The sequence below is a fragment of the Antechinus flavipes genome, chromosome 3 (genome assembly GCF_016432865.1).
Source record: "Antechinus flavipes isolate AdamAnt ecotype Samford, QLD, Australia chromosome 3, AdamAnt_v2, whole genome shotgun sequence".
Taxonomy (NCBI): domain Eukaryota; kingdom Metazoa; phylum Chordata; class Mammalia; order Dasyuromorphia; family Dasyuridae; genus Antechinus; species Antechinus flavipes.
In genome coordinates this window covers 210,415,445-210,439,461 of record NC_067400.1, presented here as the reverse complement: position 1 = coordinate 210,439,461, position 24,017 = coordinate 210,415,445, and the positions used below count along the sequence as shown (strand labels likewise).

General features: G+C 33.3%; 1 protein-coding gene across 3 annotated transcripts in view; it reads right to left on the bottom strand.

Annotated features, from left to right (window-relative positions):
• Window positions 1–24,017, bottom strand: part of ARHGAP6 (Rho GTPase activating protein 6) — a 337,783-nt gene that overhangs the window by 101,913 nt on the left and 211,853 nt on the right. For all 3 annotated transcript variants that reach the window (XM_051984535.1, XM_051984533.1, XM_051984534.1), the window contains one exon: window positions 20,353–20,512. In XM_051984535.1, the coding sequence (XP_051840495.1) occupies window positions 20,353–20,491 (139 nt within the window). In that variant the 5' untranslated portion in view covers window positions 20,492–20,512. The remainder of the gene's footprint in view (window positions 1–20,352; window positions 20,513–24,017) is intronic.

Sequence of the window (24,017 nt, the reverse complement as noted above, 5' to 3'; positions counted from 1 at the left end):
TTACAGAGTTTCTATCCCAACTGGTTTTCATGGCATTTACAAATTTAATGGACAAGTTTCCAGTCTATGCCTTAATCCTGATAGAGGATAATTGGATGGACATAAATTTCATTCCTCAATTTTCTTTTAATATATGTGTAGATTTTTCACATAAATAAATTATGGATTGACTTATAGGATGAAAAAAAACTGGGAAGGAATGTTAACTATCTTGAGACATACTGCATTTTGTTTCCAAGTAAATACATTAATGATGTTGCCCTGATCATTGAAGACCTGCAATTCTCTCATTAAACAGAATAACTAAACCTTAATGTAAAGTCATAAAATTTTGCTGATTTGGTTGATTGCTCATGAAAACAACTGCCCCCAACTAATCATTCAATAAACATTCATTGAGCCCCTGCTATGAGTCAATCTCTGTATTGTTAGGAGTACAAAGAGAAACGATAGTACTTACCTTTAAGATAAGGACTATCTTTCTATGGGGAAAATGGGAACAGTATATATACATGTTTCTCAAATATGTCAGCTGTTGCTGATGTTCTGTTTCTAGATTACGTAACACCATGAAGATCAGTTTACATCTTGGTCTAAACTGACTTTCCCTATTTTTTATCTAATTTATGAGATATATTATGTTTAGAACCATAGAGTATTAGAGTTAGCAAGGATGCTAGAGAATTAATCTTTACTAACTCTGCCTTTTATAGAAGAAGAAACTGAGTTTTACAGAGGTTATATTTGGCTAGCTTAACAGTTATGGTGATGGCTAGCATATGGTTAGATGGTTAGCTTTTTTTAATCTTGATTTTTTTCAATCCCATTATATTTTTGTTCTTCTATTTTAACTTGCTGTCTTACTTATTGTTAAAAAATGACACAGAGTGTCCTAAATATCAGGAAGAAATGGGACTAAACAATAGATTTTATCACTCATGGCTACTATGGTACTACTATTCTTTATAGGGTTCTCAGTGTTTAAAAACTCATATATTGTCAGTTGCTATATTCAATTCCCACAGTATTTTTAACATGACATTTTGATAGTTAACATAATAATTTCACTTGAAAAATGATTAGGTAACTTTTCTACTGATAGACAGGTAGAGTGCAGAGTGAAACTTTTTTTTTTGACATGGCCAATTTGTTTTCCATCATTATATATGCTTGTAACTGAAAATTTTATTTTGTTTTTTATTTTTTTTAATGTAGGGGAAAGGGGAGGGATAGATGTATCTTTGTTTTAAAAAACAAAAAGAAATGAAGGCACAGAAAAGTAACAATTTTATAATGTCTTCTGAACAGAAAAAAAAGCTTCTGTGTAATTTAATTTTATAATTTAAATTATTTCTCCCATTATTTTTATATCCATTTAACTATGTATTTAATAGTTCTAACAATTAAAGGCTGATAAAAACACGATTATGCAGTTATAATTTAATACCCCAGTTGTAATGATGAATTTTAAATATTAAACATTTTTAATATGAAAAACATGCTTCTTTTTCTTTCATATATAGTACAAAATAAGGGTTAAAAATGAAAAAGGAAAAAAAAAGAAGGGGAAGTAGATGTCTCCTAAGAATTTAACTCAATAATAAGAGAGCCAATAGTCATTATAATATATTATTTTCTGAATATGAAGGTCTGTTATCTGACCTTATTCATGTCAACTATAAATAATTTTTCTTCTTCTCTGATTTCTATAGATCTGAAAAAAACATCTGATCTGTACCTAATTTGGCATCAAGAACAGGACACAACTATCCTACCCAAATCGGCAACCTCAGCATCAGCTTTGATTCTTTACTCTCCCTAAATAGATACTAAATTATTTGTCAAATTTTGTAAGTTTACACAATATATCTTTTCTGTCCCATTCACACAGCCACTGCCATAAATTATTCAGATTAGTTCTCCTTTTACTTCTCTCTCTCTCTCTCTCTCTTTCTCTAGCCTTGCCTTTCTCCCTGTCTTCTTGTCTCCCTCCCTTCCTCCTCTTTCTCTCTTTGTCTCTCATTGTCTCTGTCTCTGTCTTTATGTGTATATGTATATATATATATGTGCATATGTGCATAATTGAGTGTAAATTCATATACATATAGATACACATACAAAATGCAATATAAGGACATGGCATCATAGCAGTTTCCATGCTGATCTAATGGTTAAAACAGTCCTAAATCTAGATGTCAGAAAATATACTTCTTGTGATTACTATGATATTCTAATTATAAAAGAGATTAAAGTATAACAAGTCATAGAATATCAAACTAAATTGAACACCATGACAATTTTGCAATTAAGGGTGAAATAATTCTGATATTCCACTAGTGTATGTAAGGTGATGAAGGTAAGACCCATACCTGCTTGTTCTCCCCCCCCAAAAAAACAAAAACAATGACAAAGAATTCTTTTTTTTTTTTTTTGACTATTAACCACCATTTATTAGCTGCGTTAGGCCCCAGAGATACAAAGACCAAATTGAAATTGCCCCTGAATATTTGAAACAATAAGGAACTCTTTACATTTTGTCCTTTCTATTCTGAGAACCTAGCACAGTGCCTGGCACATGGTAGGCACTTAATCAATGTTTGTATGGTGTACTCTCTCTCTTTTTTTTTAAATAACTTTTTATTGATAGAACGCATGCCAGGGTAATTTTTTTACAGCATTATCCCTTGCATTCACTTCTGTTGCGATTTTTCCCCTCCCTCCCTCCACCCCTTCCACCAGATGGCAAGCAGTTTTTTACATGTTGAATGGGTTACAGTATATCCTAGATACAATATATGTGTGCAGAACCGAACAATTTTCTTGTTGCACAGGGAGAATTGAATTCAGAAGGTATAAATAACCCAGGAAGAAAAACAAAAATGCAAGCAGTTTATATTCATTTCCCAGTGTTCTTTCTCTGGGTGTAGCTGCTTCTGTCCATCTTTGATCAATTAAAGCTCTCTTTATCGAAGAGATCCACTTCCATCAGAATACATCCTCAAACAATATCATTGTTGAGGTATATAATGATCTCCTGGTTCTGCTCATTTCATTTAGCATCAGTTCATGTAAGTCTCGCCAGTCCTCTCTGTATTCATCCTGCTGGTCATTCCTTACAGAACAATAATATTCCATAACATTCATATACCACAATTTACTCAACCATTCTCCAATTGATGGATATCCTTTCATTTTCCAGCTTCTAGCCACTACAAACAGGGCTGCCACAAACATTTTGGCACATACAGGTCCCTTTCCTTTCTTTAGTATCTCTTTGGGGTATAAGCACAGTAGAAACACTGCTGGATCAAAGAGTATGCACAGTTTGATAACTTTTTGAGCATAGTTCCAAATTGCTCTCCAGAATGGCTGGATGTGTTCACAATTCCACCAACAATGTATCTGTGTCCCTGTTTTCCCACATCCCCTCCAACATTCCCCAGTATCTTTCCCTGTCATTCTAGCCAATCTGACAAGTGTGTAGTAGTATCTCAGAGTTGTCTTAATTTGCATTTCTCTGATTAATAATGATTTGGAGCATATTTTCATATGTCTATAAATAGTTTCAATTTCTTTGTCTGAGAATTGTCTGTTCATATCCTTTGACTATTTATCAATTGGAGAATGGTTTGATTTCTTATAGATTAGAGTCAATTCTCTCTATATTTTGGAAATGAGGCCTTTATCAGAACCTTTGATTCTAAAAATGTTTTCCCAGTTTATTGTTTCCCTTCTAATCTTGTTTGCATTTGTTTTGTTTGTACAAAAACTTTTCAATTTGATATAATCAAAATTTTCTATGTTGTGGTCAATAGTGATCTCTAGTTCTTCTTTGGTCATAAATTCCTCCCTCTTCCACAGGTCTGCGAGGTAAACTATCCTATGCTCTTCCAATTTATTTATCATCTCATTCTTTATTCCTAGGTCATGAACCCATTTTGACCTTATCTTGGTGTACGGTGTTAAGTGTGGGTCAATGCCTAGTTTCTGCCATACTGATTTCCAATTTTCCCAGCAATTTTTGTCAAATAATGCATTCTTATCCCAGAAACTGGTGTCTTTGGGTTTGTCAAACACTATATTATTAAAGTTATTGGCTGTTTTGTCCTTTGAACTTAACCTATTCCATTGATCAACTAGTCTATTTCTTAGCCAATACCAGATGGTTTTAGTAACTGCTGCTTTATAATATAATTTTAGATCTGGTACAGCTAGACCACCTTCATTTGATTTTTTTCATTAATTCCCTTGAAATTCTTGACCTTTTGTTTTTCCATATGAACTTTGTTGTTATTTTTTCTAATTCATCAAAGTAGTTTTTTGGGAGTCTGACTGGTATAACGCTAAATAAATAGATTAATTTAGGTAGTATTGTCATCTTTATTATATTTGCTCGCCCAATCCAAGAGCATTGAATATTTTTCCAGTTGGTTAGATCAGACTTAATTAAAAGAATTCTTTTATTCAATTAGTATATTAGGATTATTCATTTTGTGAGCATGATCCCGGTTCTTTTAAATATGTGACTTATGTTAAGCTGACTTCATGGTTTGGATGCTATGAATTTGAAAACTCTCATGTGTGGTTTCTCTTTAACCATGTGTTCTTCTTAATCAGCACTTGTTATAACAACTGGTGATGATCAAATTATGCCCTAGAAACATCTTTTACTGTCTGTCATTTTTTCCACACTCAACAGTCTACGAGCAAATAGTCCAAAATACCAATTCTGCCGTCTTTTATATGTTAGTGGCTAATTTGTTCTATCAGAGTCCTAGGAACTCTTAAATCTCATCATACATTCTTAATTGAAAAATAGTATTTTTTGTTTCTCTCTGGGCACTGTATTCTCATAAGACAAATTAAAAGTGTCACAGTAAATAAAACATTTTTTCAGATAATTTCTTCAATTATGTTATTTCTTAATACCCAACATAAAGAAAATATGCAGGAAATCAGAGTATAGATTCTCCATATCCCAACGGAACACCATGGGTTTCCTAAAATTTTAGAATTTTATTATTATTTCCAAAGGAGAATTAATCTTATAGTTTTTAAAGAAACAATAAAGAAAAGCATGATTATGAAAAACTGTCTACACATAAGTGAGAGTATGATCAAAGTGAAGAATTAATCAAATAAATTTATATTTTTCTACTCATCAGAATACTGTTTTTGAATGGTTCATTCATCATACTATTTTCAATGGTTCACTAAAAATGAAACTTGTTCAATATTTTCTGTTTTTTGATTATCTCCTGAGATTTTTTTTTTTGTTTTGCTTTTAATGCAAAGGAATCACATGTTTTTTATTTGGGGAAAAAAATCTGTGATTACATTGGTATGTACCAACAAACATTATAACCTACCTTCAGTGATTAGCATAGTGCTTTGCAAGCCATGAGTATTTAATATTTATTTTTTCATTAATATTGCTCATTCATTACTACAGATCTTGGTATCAGTCAATTAACTACCCAGTACTTATTAAGCATGCATTATATTCTATTACTATTGTTATAGTTCATTTGTTCAATCATATCTGACTCTTCATAATCCCATGGACCATACATAGCATGCCAATATTGCCTTTGGGGTTTTCTGGGCAAAGACTGTGGAGTAGTATGTCCTCCAGTATTTTAAAGTAACAGAGATTAAGTGACTTGCCTAGGATCATACTGCTAGTAAGTGTCTGAGCTGGATTTAACCTCAGGTCTTCCTTACCCCAGACCCAGCATTCTATCCACTGAACCATCGAACTGTCTCTCACTATATTGATATGTGATAAGTTCTGAGGATACAAATATAATGAATGAAATAATCCTTACTTGTAAGCAGTTTACCTTCCAATGGGGGAGACAATTATTCTAATAGACAGAGAACATTTGTCTTGTATATAATGTATATAGAGAAATATACATATATATAGATACATATATGTATATGTAAGTACTTATTGTATATCTATATCTTTATATATAGAATAAATGTATCTTGTGTTATAAATTATATACTATTTTGCATATATTATAAAGCATATGTTTCATATCTAGTTAAATTATATATAAATTCTATTACAGGTAAGATATATAAATTAATATTTATAAACGAACATTAATATACATGCACACACAGAAATGATATATATGTGTGTATACATATATATGTATTGTATATATAAATGTGTGTATATGTAAAATATAAAGAAAATAAAAATTTAAAAAGTAGTTAAATACTAGAATATCTTTACAAGTTATTACAGAAAATAAAATCGACTTGGTCAATTTGGCTGGTGATGAGCCTCTAAAGCTAGCGAGACAATTTGGAACTATGCCCAAAGGGCTATCAAACTGTACATACCCTTTGATCCATCAGTGTCTCTACTAGGTCTATATTCCAAAGAAATCATAAAAGAGGGAAAAGGACCTACATGTGCAAAAATGTTTGTAGCAGCCCTTTTTGTTGTAGCAAGAAACTAGAAACTGAATGGATACCCATCAGCTGGAGAATGCCTGAATAAGTTATGGTATATGAATATAATGGAATATTATTGTTCTATAAGAAATGATCAGGAGGATGATTTCAGAAAAGCCTGGAGAAATTTACATGAACTGATGCTAAATGAAGCAGAATACTATGCACAGTAATAAGATTATGTGATGATCAACAGTTATGAACTTGGCTCTTTTCAACAATGAGGTGATTCAGGCCAATTCCAATAGATTTGTGATGGAAAGAGCCATCTCCATCCAGAAAGAGAATTGTCGGGACTGAATGTTCATCATAACATAGTATTTTCACCTTTTGTTGCTTTTGTTGTTTGCCTGCTTATTTATTTTTCCTCTCCTTTTTTCCTTTTTGATCTGATTTTTCTTGTGCAGTATGATAAATATGGAAATATACTTAGAGGAAGTACACATTTTTAAGCTATATTGGATTACTTGTTGTCTAGGGAAGGGGGAAGATTAGAAGGGAGGATGAAATAAAATGGAATACAAGGTTTTGCAAAGGTGAATGGTGAAAACTTCGCATGTATTCTGAAAAATAAAAAGCTATTATAAAAATAAAGTTAGCTAGGTTATTCTTGTTATGATAGATAATCTAAGTCTGTCAATGACCACATTCTTGAAACCTTTCTAGCTTGGTAGTAATAGCAACAACTTACATAAATATAGTGCTCTTATATTTATAAAATGCAGAAACAGCATGGCATTGTGGATATAGAGCTGAGTTCAAGAACCATTTCTGATCTGTTTATCCAGATTATCTGTCTATTTATCCAGACAAATGACTATCTCTCAATGTCCCAAGTTGCAAGAGAAGGTACCAAATTACATGGGCAGAAGAAATTTTCTTACCAGGAATTCTCTATATCAATTGTCTCTGGTGGTGGTGGTAGTGGTGGGCCTCCATATAACTTTAGGTTCCTTATGGCCTGATCCTGAGGGGTATGTGATCAACCAATCCATGGGGCTTATCTTCAATAAGACCCTCTCCCTTAACCTCCTGTACTCCCTCAGTCTGTAACCTTCCATCTCATGCAAGCTTCTAACTTTCTCTGCTTCTGAGCCTGGACTTATCAATTAAACTGGGGTTCTTAATATCATGTACCCCTTAGGCAATGCAGTGGAGACTATGAAGTCTTTCTCAGAATAATGCATTTAAAACCATAAAATCAAAGTCAGAGGATTATGAAAGGAGAAAAAGTTATGTTGAAATTGTTTCTCTTTCTCTCTTTCTTTCTCTATGTCTGTCTGTCTGTCTGTCTGTCTCTCTCTCTCCCTCTCTCTCTCTTTTTCATATTTATGCCTATCTCAGAGGTCCTAGGTTAGGAATCTTTCATCTAAACCAATTGTTCCCTCTATTACTGCTGTTCAAATGCTGTTGGGAAAATTCTGCCCCTTTTCCCTCACCTTTTCCCAATCACTTCATGACAGAATAGGATTCATCTCCCCCCTTTTCAACTTACCTAGAATAGAAGGATGAGTAGGCATGAGTGGATTGTGAACTAGATTGTAGATTTCATTACACTATATTCCCCTTCACTAAAATCTATCCATCTTCCAAACAGGTACCAAAGTATCTTTCTAGTTACTCAAATTTCCACAATCTTTGTGTTACATTTGATTCCTTACTTTTTCTAAGTACCTAAACAGTTGCCAATATCTTATAGCTTCCTTATTCCTATCTCTGCAACCCCTTCTCTCTATCACCATCTTAATTCAGACCCATATCACTTCTTGTCTAGATTTCTGTAATAATCTTCTACTTGGTTTCTCTGTTCAAGTTTCTCCTCATATAGATTCATCATCCATCCAGCTGTAAAAGTGATTTTGTAAATCCAACCATGTAATTCTCTTATTCAACAAACTCTAATCATTCTCTATATAATATAATGTCATCTCCACTTTATCCTTAATTTATATTATGTTGTAAGCATTACAACATACACGTTATAAGCATATTTGTTTATTTATTAGATTTATAAATAAATGTATACAAATAGGACATACATATTCAACTTTATTGTTTGTTTACTTTTTTTAATCCCTCAAGAGGGAAATGTAGGAGAAGATATTCTTCATTTTTTCTTTTCCAGGACCTTGTCAGTGTTGCAAAACAAATCAATACATGGCTCATGCATGTCTGGAAATACATGCATCATTTTTCATGTCCATTCCATCTCTACCTATCCTCTCCTTTTTACTTAATTGCTGATTGTGTTCATGCTTCAGATCAATGCAAAACCTAAACAAACATTTATGGCCCAAATGGTTCTTTAAATTTCAGGGAGACAGATAAGCGAATTTTAAGAAAGTCTTCAGGCAATAAGCAAAATTAGTTGGGAACTCAAAGGGGTCAACATACAATTACTCTCATTAAGGGTGGAAAAAAGTGTCAACAGTTAATCTCAAAAACAAGAATTGTCATAAGTAAAATTTAAGGCTAATTTTTCACCTGCTGTAGTGGGCTAAAATTTTATGCTACTTAATTTAATGAATGATAAGTGATGTTAAATACATACTAAATACTGGCATGTGTGTATTGTTGTTGTTTTTAAATAAGCAGATAGCTAACTTTTCTCCCTTTTGAATTCTTCAAGTTAAATATCTTATTTTAAAAGAGCAAACTGATCCTCTCTCCTCCTCCCCCACAAAAATTTTGCATACATGATTAAAAACACCAGAAATACTTTAAAGGGGTTATGGTCTCAGCTCACAGAAAAGTATTACAACATTCTTTAATATAATGAGAAAATTTAAAAGAATTTGTTGGCATAATTGGCATAAATGGTTAGAAAATCAAATAATCATGATCACTTCATAGGATTCATCATTCATACTATTGGAGCCCTAGCTCTAAGAATGATGTGAAAATAATATTAGTCTTTATATTTATATCTACCATAGGCAAAGTAATAAAAACTATTATCTGAGATCTTTCAATTTTAAAAGTTTTATTCAAGCTCTCTCTCTCTTACAGGAACCTCTACTTAAAAGTTTAGTTTTCTAAATATTCTATTTGCATATACCCAAAGGTCCCGAGGTAGTGTGGCAACCAGATACACATATAGCATAGAAACTTTCTTCAAACAATGATTTCCTTTTAGTTGACTAATGAGGAAAGATGAGTCAAATACAAAAGTCGCACTTCTTATTCATACTTCAAATGATGGATACTGTCCTTTATAATTGCTTATGGTTTACAACTGGGCCCTGGGCTCACTTAGATTCTGATAGTAGGACTATTATACTACGGAAATCTACAAAATGTGCCAGAGAATTCCAGGATCTCCAGGAACAGGCAACATTCTGTAAAAGTACCCAAATCTTATGCAATGATAATTGCTGATCCAAAGAAGATATATAAATATTTTGCAAATTTGACCAGTGGAGACAGGATCTTGGAGAGAAAACTATATTGCCTGAGGATACGAGGAGGCCATTAGTGAATATTAAGGCACAAAGTGTATGGTTTTAATAGCTGTAATAATATAGTAAAAATAATAGTGTGTGGACTACTTTTGAATCCAAAGAGGTGTGAATTTCTCAGTATATCAGTTTTGGTAAACTACAGTATATGTCCTTAAGCTCTCCATATCTTCTGAAGGTGAACTGAAGAAGGGGGTATTAGAGAGAGCCAAGGAAAGAGAGAAACTTTAAAAACATAGCATTAGAAACTAGAATTGTGTTTTTAAATAAACACAAATGTCCTTTTTTGTCACCCTTGATGGTATTTATGTAATGAGAGAATTTAAGGGAATTTGTCAGCATAATTGGTATAATTAGAAAATCAAATAAATGATATATCATCTTTTCCCAGACGGAAAAGATGGAACCCAGAGGAAAAAAAAACTGCCTAGAGAGAACTCTAATCCTTTCAATTATCTAAGAAACAGTCGTGTATACCTTAAGACAATGAGGAGCTTTCTCTACTACCTGAACATCATTTTGGTTGTTCAATAATTTCAGTGGTGTCCAATTCTTTGTTAGTCCATTCTGTATTTTCTTGGCAAGGATACTGAAATGCTTTGCCATTTCCTTTTCTAGTTCATTTTACAGATGAGGAAATTGAGGCAAAGAGAGTTAAGTGACTTGTCCAATATTACTCAGTAAGTATTTAAGGCCAGTTTTGAACTATGGAAGATAAGTTTTTCTGACTCCAGACCCAGAATTCTATCCTCTGTGCCACCAAACTGTCCTCCTGAGCATTATAACATGAGGGAATTAACATGAAGATAAGTAAAATCACTTAAAAAAACAGTAAATAAAATATACATTTAATTTCAAACTTGTAGGGCTAACTATGAACATTGGTACAGAATAAGAACAATCAGCTCAGAGTCCAGAATGCTCAGTAATCTTGTTTTGCTTACTTTTGCTTTTTACATCCATTTTTTTCTTGCATCTAGAATATCTGGGTATCACAGCCAGACTTTCCCTAAAAATATAGAATCTATGGAAGGATTCCACTACTCCGCAATGGTATATGGAACAAGATGGTGGCAGAAACTGTTATAGCCAAGGAGTAATAGCTGTCATATTTTTTATTTGGGGATAGGAAGTAAAACACCCAGAACAACTTCTTTACTTACAAGTCATCCCTTATTTTCTAAAGAAAACTAAACTGTTATACTATCAAGAATATCATTTTCTTAATTTCAGTGAGATGTTTACTTTGGTTTTATGTTGCCCATGGGACTATGGTGTGGGCCCGCATTACAAACAAGAAATATAATTGAGCAATTCTAAGTAGTCAGGGTTCTATTTTATTGTACTATGTGTACACATTTTCTTATAAAATCAACTATTTTTCATTCCACAATATTGTTTCCAAAATATATAAACACAGCTTTTCTCATTTGTGATAGAAAAAATATACCGAAACAAAAAAACAAGTTTATGTTGTAAAAAATATAAGGAACTAATTCAAATCTCTCACAGAACCATTTTGTTCTAATGTTTGCTTGCAAAGATGCTATGCATTATCAACTTAATTGCTCTGAAATACTGATGAAGGTCCAAAGCAAATTGTTCACTCCAATTTCACATTTCATTTCTATTTCCAAGTCTATTGCCTTACTAGATGCAATATCTTGAGCAACACATTTAGTTCTTCTTTTCAGTTCCCTTCTCTATAAAATGAGAATTTAGATCTAGATGATATTTAAGACTCTTTTTAGATCTAAAGTTTATGAATTTATTACTAATCTCTGAGTTCAGTGACTTTCTTGATATTGTTCTCTGCTCTTATCTTCTAACCTTACTTCCCTTTAGATTCCAGGCAAGAACCAGGTCCAGGCCCAGACTTATGAGTCAGAGGAGCAGGTGTCTGCTTATAAGGTATAACTTAAAGAGTACAGGAAGATATATCAAATTGGAAAATTTCATACCCACTTGCCTAACACTCTAAAGGCTAAGTTTTCTTCATGTGTATATGTGTGTGTCTGCCCTCACAATATGAATTCTGCCCTCCCCCCCACTCTGATTTCAGAGCTGTAACTAGTTACAGGGCAAGAATCTCAGAATGTGTCTAATGATGTCTATATAACTAGGTACTGATTAATGTGAATAATAATCCTAAGAAATGGACAGATTATTTGAAATTCCACTGCATATTTCCATTAGGTTAGCACCAGGAATCATAATTGAACATAATTATAACTTTAGCTAGGGCAAATCTGAATATACACAACTATTTTAAATGATTTATCATTTGTACTATGAAAGATCTAGCTGTAATCATGATGTCAGAATAACAGAAGTAATTAAAATGAATCTAATTCATCCGAAGAAAAATAAAGTTACAACAGTGGCTTATACCCAGTTGCTTCTTAAATTAAATTTTTTTTTTATTGCTAACTAGATGATAAGCTTAGTAAGTTCTATTTCTGAAAAAAAATGTGCCTAACTTTTAGGGCCCTGGTTCAAAGCCATGGTAAGTCATCTACTTGGTTATACTGCCATCTCTTAGCATCCTCTATAAATACAGATCCTTTATATATTAAGATACATCTGGTTGTTAACTTCTCTGAGCTTTAGTTTCTTCATTGGAAAAGTGGGGAAATAATACTTGTTCTATCTACTTCACAGAGTTTTTGTAAGGATCAAATTATGTTGTTAAATACTTTGTAAACCATAATTTATATAGTAAATCATACACTTAACAAGTTTCAAATCATTTAATAGTAACCCTATTCATAAGACAGTTATCACAACTCACACATATCAAATTAGTTAATATGATAGAAAAGGAAAATGATAAATCTTGGCAAAGATATGGAAAAATTAGGATACTACTAAATCTGCATCCAAAAAAGATTATGGAAAATAGAAAATAATCTATATGTACAAAATATTTATAGCAGCTCTTTTTGTGGTGGCAAAGAATTGGAAATTGAAGGGATGACCATCAATTAAGCAATAGCTGAACAAACTGTGATATATGAGTGCTTTAAGAAATGATGAGCAGGAGGATTTAAGAAAATTCTGAAAAGAAATTAACTGATATTGAGCGAAGTGAACAAAACCAGGAGAACATTGAACATAGTAGCAGTAACATTGTGCAGTGATCAACCATGAACGATTTAGCTCTTTTCAGCAATACAATGATCCAAGACAATCCCAAAGGATTCCTGATGAAAAATGCTATCCACATCCAGAGAAAGAACTGGTAGAGTCTGAATGCAGATCAAAGTAGAATATTTTTACACTTTTGGAGTTTTTGTTTGTTTTTCATTTTTTGTTCTGTTTTGTTCTTGTTCTGTCACAATGTGACTTATGTGGAAATACATTTTACATGACTGAACCTATATAACCTATGTTATATATGTTATATAACCCATCTTGGGGAGGAAGAGGGAAGAGAGGAAATGAGAAAAATTCAGAACTCAAAGTTTTAAAATGAACATTGAAAATTGTCTTTACATTTAATTTAAAAATACTCTTAAATTATTTTTTAAAAGGACAATTATTAGAAAATAGAATTCAGGGCCTTGAGGGAATAATATATCTGACAGTTCAGTCTTAAGTGGGACATATGATTTAAGCAAAGTCTATGCAATGAGACTTTCAGAAAAACCAGGCTTGTAATGATGGGATAACAGAAAATTGAGTACCCAAAGGAAGAGAAGAAATAGGAAAAGGCTTGAGAGCAAGCTTCTCCAGGGTTCAGATCTTAATCAGCCTCGTCTTAAGGAGGGAAACTCTAACCTTTCCACTTGATTTTTTTGTCTGTCCTGGGCATCCAGCTTCCTAATCCTGAGCCAATAAATCAATTAGCTCCTGAACTTTCTGTTGTCCTGGTAACTAGTTCCTCCTCAAGCAGAGAGAAAGCACATAAGAGAGAAACAGTCTAAAGTCTTTATTATGATAGAATCCTTCTCACTGTTTTTTTTCTTAATTGTTGTTTGATCTATGATTACCAATGCCTGAATATGAAAGCAAAACATCCAAGCCTCTCTCTAGAATGTCTAGAATATTTAATATACTTAGAAAACCAAAAAATGTTTTGAATAGTTTTAGGTATAGGTTAGATATAGTTTTAGGTAGGTTTTAGGAGAGTTAATTCATCTCCCTTGAAACTGTAGGTCTATCACAGCAGCAGAGAAGGCAGATCAGTGGGCACCATAAATGCCAGGTCTCAAGAATCCATGTATATCTTGAACAACATTTCATAGGTCACAACAAATTCTCGATAGCCTTAGTGTCTATAGTCTTCCACAATGCCCTTGAAATGAAATTATAGTTGACTTATAAACAGAATTCTAAAAGGCTTACTAATTTTATAAATACTGGCAGCCTTTATTTTCATATCACTTTCATTTCTGAATATATCTCTCTCCCCCTTTCCCTTGTCTATTTAACTACCTTCATAATAGAAGGGGAGTTACATTTTCTCAGTTCTTCTTTGATAAACTACTAAATAAAAAAAACAAAAACAAACCCAGTTTGAACTGGAATAATGTGGTGCAATCTAATCTTTATATAAGCCTTTTTCTTCTTTCTTTAGTATAATAGTCCTCACTCTATTTTCTTCTCCTAAATATCAATGACTGAGAGCTCCAAATATCTTATAACCATTAACTCAGAGGGTCTCCAGCAGTCCTCATCAGCTTCTCACCAGAACAAAATAAAGTACCCAAAGCTTGAATAATAAAGAAACATGAATGTTAAATCTAATTCCAACCAAAAAATAGGGAGGAAAAAAAGAGGGGAGAAACAAAAGGATTGGCTAGATTCCAGTTTTTATTAAATCTTCGGTCAAAACCTCATTTGGTAGGCTATTACCTTCATTTAGTTTCTGGGCACTTCAGGCAATGTTTACTTTTCTGGAGGGCTTCTTCACACAGTAGATGTGGCCCAGTTTAAAATTACCAAAAGGGGAATGAATAGGAAAAACCCAGAAGCCACAAGGTGCCAAAGTTATAATTAGAGCATTTAACACAATGCCAGATATTCTGTGGGTTCTCAATCATATTTGAAGATAATAATGATAGGGTTTTAATGACACCTCCTATTATCCCTTAGGTGAGTTCATGTCTGGTTATTCCTATCATATACTTTCAACATCTCATGGGCTAGAAATTCAACAGGAATTCATTGATTGGGTTTTTGATATTATTAATAAATTGAAAGAGGATAAAAATGAAGATTATAATTTCGACACAAACGGCAATGTCAAACAGAGAATATGAGCATGGTATATGTAGTAAGTAATCTGATTTATCATAGAATTTTTAAGGATTGTGTACTTTGTGTCATTCATATATTTAATAGATGTGTTGAAAATAAAACAAATAAATAAAAACACCCTCATATCATAATACTTCAGAACATAATACTTAATAATTCAACATACTTCAAAAGAAAAACAATGAGGGAAAGATTATCTGTGTAAGCAAATCCAATCTATTTTCTGGCTTGTACCATATATACAAATATTTTCCTAAGTCTGTCCTAAATTCTTTTTGTCAGCAAAATTTCAATTGTCAAGAATGACCAAAATAAGAACAACTGATATTTACATAATATCTTAAGGCTTAAAAATTACTTTTTATCCATATTATTCAAGTGAAATAGATAGGGTTAATTAATTCCCATGGACTCAATGAATAATCATTCAGAGAACTTAAGTGACTTACTTGTAGTCACACAGCTAAAAGGAAAAATTTAAATCCAACTTTTCCTGATTCTACATTCAGAATTCTAGACAATATGCAATATTCTATTGCTAACAACCCTGAGAAAACAGAATTCTTGTTCTCTGAGTAATTCTGGCTCTATGAGTAATTTGGAGGCATTTTAATACATATCTGTGCCTTTGTTTAGGATCATGTAGGTAGCACAGTGAATAGAGCAATGGCTCACAAGTCAGGAGGATGTGAGTTCAAATTTGACCTCAGATACTAGCTGTGTGACTTGGGCAAGTAACTTAATCCTATTTGCCTCAGTTGTTCATTTATAAAATGAGCTAGGGAAGAAAATGACACACCACTCTAATATCTTTGCAAAAGCCACAAAGAGTTGTGGACAGGACTAAAACATCTCAAAAACGAAAGTGACTTAATTTTCATATTTGTACAAGTATAGCATTATTAACAACAGCTTTTATTGATTGCTATATAAAAACTACAAAAAAGTATAAAGTGATGTATAAATACAAGGTAAGAAATGCTAGTATTCTTATACATATTCTCAGATAAGAATATCATTTTCAAAAGTTTTCATTCCTCTGACACCCTTGTTAACACTACCTTAAAAGAAAGCAAAAAAAAAGTATGGGAGGAAGTACAGTGCACAAATATCATATTGTCTATTTTTTACTCATTTCCAAAAGTGGACTATTTTTATTTATTTATTTATTTATTTATTTTTAAATTTAAATTTAATTTTACTTAATAATAACTTTGTATTGACAGAATCCATGCCAGGGTAATTTTTTACAACGTTATCCCTTGCACTCGCTTATGTTTCGTTTTTTCCCCTCCCTCCCTCCACCCCAAGATGGCAAGCAGTCCTATATATGTTAAATATGTTGCAGTATATCCTAGATACAATGACTATTTTTTATTAGATTATATTTATTTGTTTTAGGGTTATGACATTTTGATCTAAGCATAGGTTAGATTAGAGAGACAAGAAGAAGCAGGATGAGTTGTTATATTAGCAGAAAAAAACTCTAAAATGTGAGATGACAATAGAGGAAAACTCTATTTTGTGGCAAGACTAAGAGGGGAATTCAAGGGACAATAAATAATCTCATGCTAATTACATTCCTTGTATCTCTTAACTTCTGCCATGATTTTCCAGAGAACTCTTCCAAAAATGCAGTTAATACCTTGGATGCTAATGCAATACTGGCACCATTACTAGGCATGTGTCCAGTTCCCATTACTGCAATTCTGCTGACCATATGGATGCCAGGAGAGCTATAGGGCACAACTTGAAGGTGCAGCAGTTGTGCTAAGTATTGAAGAACCAGGGCTCTGTTTCTCAACAAAGTTTGGTATAGGTGATTGTCTGGCATGATGATGTCAGATGCATATTGACAACAGTACTCTTCAGATGAGTATAATCTAATTCTTTTTTCCTTATTGTGTGGTTTTTGTATGCCCTCCCTATTCTTCCATCAGTGTGATTCTGCCTTAACCTAATTCTCTTATCATCTGTTTCTTAGATGATAAGTCATATCCCTCCTCTGAGACTCTTTTTCCAATCAATAAAATCAGAGGATTATCTTAGATGACTTCTAAGATTCTCCTACTTCTAAATCTATGATTCTATCATGTTGAGGTGTTTAGAGGTTCTCATGGGTATAGACTTTCAATACAGAAGCTATCAGATCACTGTTTGAGAGAAAATGGAACCTGGAGACTTCTTTACCTGGAAATAGGCAGGAGTAGAACCAGAATATCTTGGCAAACTCAGATAACAACTGAAGTCCCACCTTGAGGAATTCTATATCACAGCGAAGACACAAGAAGACTCATCTTACATTAGTGTTCCTCCCAAAGTAGCTATTGCTTTATAAAGTGACCCTCAATCTACTATTTTTGGATATAACCTCCTCAGAGTAGTTCTTAAAGGGAAGTTAAATTGACCTTAATCTTACTTTGATTTAGCCCACCAAATGTGGGGAAGGTCTAATGAATAACACAATGGACTTGAAGTCAGGATTACACCTTGATTTAAATCAATCTTCAGGTATTTACAAGTTGTGTGACTCTTGGCAAGTCACTTAATTTCCCCTGCCCTTTTTTTCCCATCTCTAAAATGGGGAAATCTCACGTAAAATCTTTTATAACAGCATTTACCTCCCAGGGTTGCTATGAGAATCAAAAGAGATGATAGGTATAAAGCACTTTGAAAATCTTAGAGTACTATATAGACAGTAACTATTTGTAAGTGTCAAAATGGCATTCATCTATCTCAGTTTATTTTCTTTAACAAAAAAGGCATTAGGGTTGTAGGGCCCCTTATGGGGCTCTTTAGCAACCAGGCCAGAAACATTTCAGCACCTCTAACACTAACTGAAGAGACTAACTCAAGTAACAAAGCTCTTTAAAGATTACAGAGTTCTTGTTTCATAATCATTTAGTAAGGTAGACAGTGTAAGCATTATTACTAATCCTATTTCACATATAAAAAGATTAGGTTTCAGAAAAGGCTCTGGATCATACAACTAGTTAGTATGGGAACTACAATGTGAAATCAAATCTATCCTAACTCTAAGCACCCCCTCAAGTTTATGATATTAGATATCTATCTCTCTATAAATTTAAATTCATATATATATATATATATATACACACACACACACATATATACATACATAAACTTTAAGAGATTATATGCATTTAGGTATATGTATATATGTATATTTGTAAATACACATTTATTTCTATATGTATATGTCTATGTATATATCTATCTAGAAAGATTATATGATATGCTTGAGGAAGTTGTTTATCCTATTTTTAAATTGTATTTCATTTTTCCAAATACATGCAAGGATAGTTTTCAACATTCATTCTTGTAAAACTTTTGTGTTCTAAATTTTTCTCTTTCTCCCTTATCTTCCCGTTCCCTAAGACAGAAAGCGGTCTGATACAGGTTAAGAATGTGGAATCTTTTTAAAATCAGCAAAATGGAAAAAAAACACATTAAGGAAAAAATAAATAAACAAAAAGGTGAAAATACCTTCAATCCACTGGATGCAAGTGGCATTTTCTAGTTCAAGTCAATTTATCCTTTGTCTTTGAAGAGGACCAAAGGCTTCACAGTGTGATATCTTGACTTGCACATGAATCTGATTTATGTGAGGCAGAGTTTCACACAGTTGTCAGCCTCACTCTCTTGAACAAAGTCATAAAAATCCAATGGCAGGACAAAAATCAAGCGGACCGATGATGGCTCAAGATGCAGTGGTTGACCCTGGTGCTTTCAATGTCTGACCAACCTCTAAGTGTTCCACAGCTCCTGCTTCAGCTGCTATTAGAACAAATTGTTCTCATCTGCTAATTCTGCTGGGTAGTCTTCACATGCTTGGGGTATAGATGTCTAATAATTCAACAAAAGGTTTGGGGCTTATCAATTACTCTCAATCTGATTTAGCTATAGGTTTTATCAAGGTAGGGCTGCTGTGAATTCTGGAGCTTTTTGAAGCCACAGGTGAGATATGGATGAACCAGGAAGATAGAAAAAGTAAATGAGCAACCCTGAAAGGGCTTGAGGAACCCTCATAGTATAGGTGTACATCCTTCCTGAACATTCCATACAACCCTTAGAATCAGACAGAGCTGGTTTAAGGTATTTGTACATATTATATATATATATATATATATATATATATATATATATATATATATATATATATGTATTAACATATGTATATCTATTTAGGTATTTTGAATATCTTTGTGTGTGTATATATATACACACACACACACACACACACACACACACATATATATGTATATGTTTGTCTAGGGAAAGAACCTTTGAATAAATATAAACAACTATAGGCTAAAATTCATGATTCTTTCACAAGGACATTTCCAAAAAACAAAACAAAAGGAAAAGAAAGGGTGAACTGATTATAAATTTCTTTAAGAGCCTCTCCTAACTTTAAGCAGACTCCTAGTAATTTGAATTTTCCTAGATTTATCTAAAATTTCACACATATACTGATATTTTCATGCTTGGTTTAGGTAGTAAGGTCCATAATTACAATAATTACCAATTACCAATCAGCCACAAATCAATTTAAGTACAATTGATGCAGTGCAAATGACCAATGTCCCTTTAGAAATATTAATAAACATTCAAGCCTAGGTAGAAGTTTGAAAGCAATTAAGGTAAATAGTTCGTAACTGAAAAAAATGTTAAACATAATCAGCACAAACCCATATCTGTTTCTATTCTAAACTTTTAGTTCTTTGTATAAAGACTGAAGTTTGCCATATTTGAGGATGGGAGCACATTTTAAAAATGGGTTGAATTCAGTTAAGAGATGTATTTTTTTTCCTTTGGTCTATATAATTCTTAAGTTTATTCTTCACTTTTCAATTGGTTATCTTGGTCTCATGTAGATGCTGTGTCAGACAGTACTTTTCTCTTGAACTTTGCATAAGTTGACCTTTTCCTTTAAATAAACATATTAGCTGACATGCAAGTTGTTCTGCCCAAACACAAATTTCAAAATATAACCTAATGCCAGCCAATGACCGAGACACTGTACTTTTCTTCCTGTGTTAATAGGAGGTTTGAAATAAATATGTACTCTGTGGTTTGCCAAAGCAGATGTTTAACTTTCAACATTCCGCAGTAAAATGGTGAACAGAGCCCTTACCTTTGGGAATGGTAATCTGACAGCTGAGGTCGCAGTCCTGCTGCAGCTGATAAAAAGCCACTTCCTGTAGTCGGGCACGCTCCAACTCTGAGAGGCTTTGTATGGGAACTGACTTCAGCCGAACACTGCGCCCTGACATGCTGTTCCAAGTAAAATCACCCTGTAGATCAAGCAGAAAAATATGAAATGTTACATGGTTCACCTACTTTAACAAACATATTCATCTCTTTTTATCAGGAAGAAAAACATCAGAGATTTTTTTTTAAGTTTACTTTCACTTGAAGTTAACTTTTAGCAATGTAGAATATATGTCATCGTTATTATTCAGATAGTCTTAATCTGAAGGAAACTCTTCTTTTAGTGTGATACTGCTATATTAATAAAAAAAAACCCAACACACATATGACCTATGATAGAATTGGAAAAGCTATGTAATGCTATACACTGTGAGTTTATTAAAGTTCACTAAGGAAAATAGCCAACAAATATATGTAATTGTCCTTTTATACTTTTGCAATTCAAATCTCTATAAAGTGAGATGAGGGAGATGAATAATTTGGCATTGGGTGGCAAAATGGATAAAGCCCTGGATGTGGAGTCAGAAAAGATGTGCAAATCCAACCCCAGATATTAATTTTGTGAACATGGGCAAGTTAGTCATTCTTTGTATCAGCTTCCTTATCTATAAAAAAGGGATAAAAACATCGAACACACAAGATTGATCTGACGATCATATGAGATAATGTGTAAAGTCCTGTGCAAACTGTAAAGCTCTGTATAAATGTTGGCTATTATTAATGATGTAAAAGTCATCTTGATTGTATATCTTGTAGAGTCAGGTGATTGAAATGGTTCCCTCAGTTTATAAGAGAATGAACACTAAAATGTTTGGCATGTCTGATACTCCATAGAGATATGGTCCTGAAGCAGTGACTAGGACTGAGAAATAAAAAGGTTTGGTTCTAGATTGCTCGGCTACTGTTGTGATAATCTTTGCTATTGTTGTACAAAATGAAGTTTTATTTCCCCAATGTGAAGCACAGCACCTGGCACATTGTAAGCGCTAGATAAAGGTTTATTGACTGGCTGATTACTCTCTATAAAGCAGACACAATGATAGATTTGTGTTGGATGGTTGTAGTGGCAAATAATGAGGCAAAGTCTAAATATGTTTTCTTCTCCAAACCATGTCTATTTGCATTCTTGGGTAAATAGAGTATGGCAAATAGCCCTGATTTTTTTGTTTTACGTTCTACTAAAAAAAAAAAACAACAACCATGTATTTGCAAAAAAATTATCTAGAAACAACTGATTCTAGACACAAATCTACTGCATGTCAGTCAGTCAATAACTTTTATCAAACACATTACGGTGATGTCTTTTTGGTCCTCTTGAGAACAAAGAACAGCAACCAACCAAGCATCAAGCACCTACTATGTGTCCTGCACTGTACTAAGCACTGAAGATAAAAACAACAGCAAAATATAGCCTCAGTTCTTAAGAAGGGGAGATAATATGCAAACAAGTATGTCCAAATGAGTTACAGGATAAATTGAAAACAATCAAAAGAGAGAAAAAATTAGAATTAAGAGGGGCTAGTGAAGGCTTCCCATATAAAGTGGGATTTTAGCTGGAACTGAAGAAAACTAGGAAATCCAGGAGGCAGAAATGAGAAGGAAGACTATTCCAAGTATGGTAGGCAGATAGTGACAATGCCCATATGAGTTTGATGCAAATTGTTTTGTGATGATGGAATGATTTCCCATTAGAGAACTTATAGGATTAATGACTTTTGTGACAAAAACTTGCCACACATTTCTGACACTTAAACTCAGTTTTAAATTTCTTTTGTTTAAATTTGTCAGTTCAAGATTTGTACAAGTGTATTTGCTGCCAAAGTAATCCCTGTAGCAGTAGTCAAAGCAAATATTTTTACGTGCACCTGAAAATAGATATGTTCTCACCCACATAGCATCTCTAAGTATAGACTCACAGACATGAGAGCATCTAGTCCAACTCTCCTCATTTTACAGATGAGGAAATTGAAGCTCAAAGATGTACTGCTTAAGGTCACATAATCAGCAAGAAAGGCCAGCTGTAAATACAGGTCTTCTCACTGCCAACTGAATGTTTCTTTCCAACACACCATGATGCTCCCACTCTCATTCCAATGAAGGAAATCTGCAACAGCAAAAACTAATCCTCACTTTCCTTAACATAGCTTTCCCTAATGAGGAGAAAACCCTACTCCCTATGGATTACCAGTCATACTTCCCCTGAAGTTGAAGAGCTCACCTAGCAATAAAGAATAAAATAATTCCAGAAACTAGGCATTCTTGGGGAGATCTGTAATCAGAGAAGTGAACATATAGTTCTTTCTTAATTCATGGAAATGCCACGCATGCTGTAAAAGCCCAAATCTTACAAGTTATATGAAGAAAAGTGACTGTAAAATTAGGATGGGATGTTTAAATGGCAAAACTACATTATCTACAGTTGTCTTATGTAAAGAGGGGGCAAAAAGCTCCTCTTCCCCTCCTGTTTTGTTCTGCTCTCTCATTCACTCAGCTATTATTTTTAAGTCATTGAAGTCATTTGCATTTAGTTCCTTCTCCATCTCAAAACCTTTGACCTCATCTACTAATCTTTCCTCTTTTCTTACAGTATCTCATAATGAAGTAACCCTTCTCTGTGTCAAAGCCAGCTTCTCCATGTGTCCATGATCTTCTCTGTTCCCATTTTTCTAGCAGATTGCCTCCTCAATATTTCTTTCTGCTTTCATACTTTCAACCTTTTTCTATCTTTTGGTTCCTTTCCTACTATCTATGTCCAATTGTCCACCATGCTTAAACAAAATAAAACAAAACTTTCATGTCACCACCCTTCCTTTCTCCTCTTCTCCGACAAACTCCTATAAATTTCTGCCTATATTCATTGCCTTTCGTTTTTGTTGTCTGACTTCCAGCTTTATGACTCAAATGAAATTGCTCTCTCTAAAGCTATCATTCATCTCCTGATGGCAAAAACTGATGATCTTTTCTTGATTCCCATACTCCTTGACCCTTCTGATGTACGTGTCACTCTGGACTACTCTCTTTTCCTGAATATTCATAGTTCACATTTCATAATAATACCCTTTTCTAGTTTTCCTCTTACAATCTGACAGCCCCTTCTTAGTCTTCTTTGCCCCATATTATGTCTCTGATTATGAGTGTTCACTCAGAGCTCTGTCCTAGACTCTCATTTTTTTTCTCTTTGTACTCCACAGTAAATTCATCAGCTCCATCAACTTTTCTTTGCAGATGACTCATGTCTAGTTCTAATGTTTCTCCTCAACTTCAATCACACATCACCAAAAATCTTATTGGACATTTTAAACTGCATGTCCTAAAACTCAAAACATCTAAAACATAACTACATATCTTTTGCCCCCAGATCACCCTCTTCCAAACTTCCCTATTTCTGTTGAAGACACCAGTTTATACCTCCACAGTATTTGTCACACCATACTATTTCTATCTACTCATATAGACCTCACTTTAGTTCATGTCTTCATCACTTCTTGGCTAATATAGCAATATCCTCCCAATTGATCTCTGCCTTAAATCTCTTTCAATTTCAGTTTATCTTCTACATTTCTGCCAAAATGATTTTCCTTAAGTGCA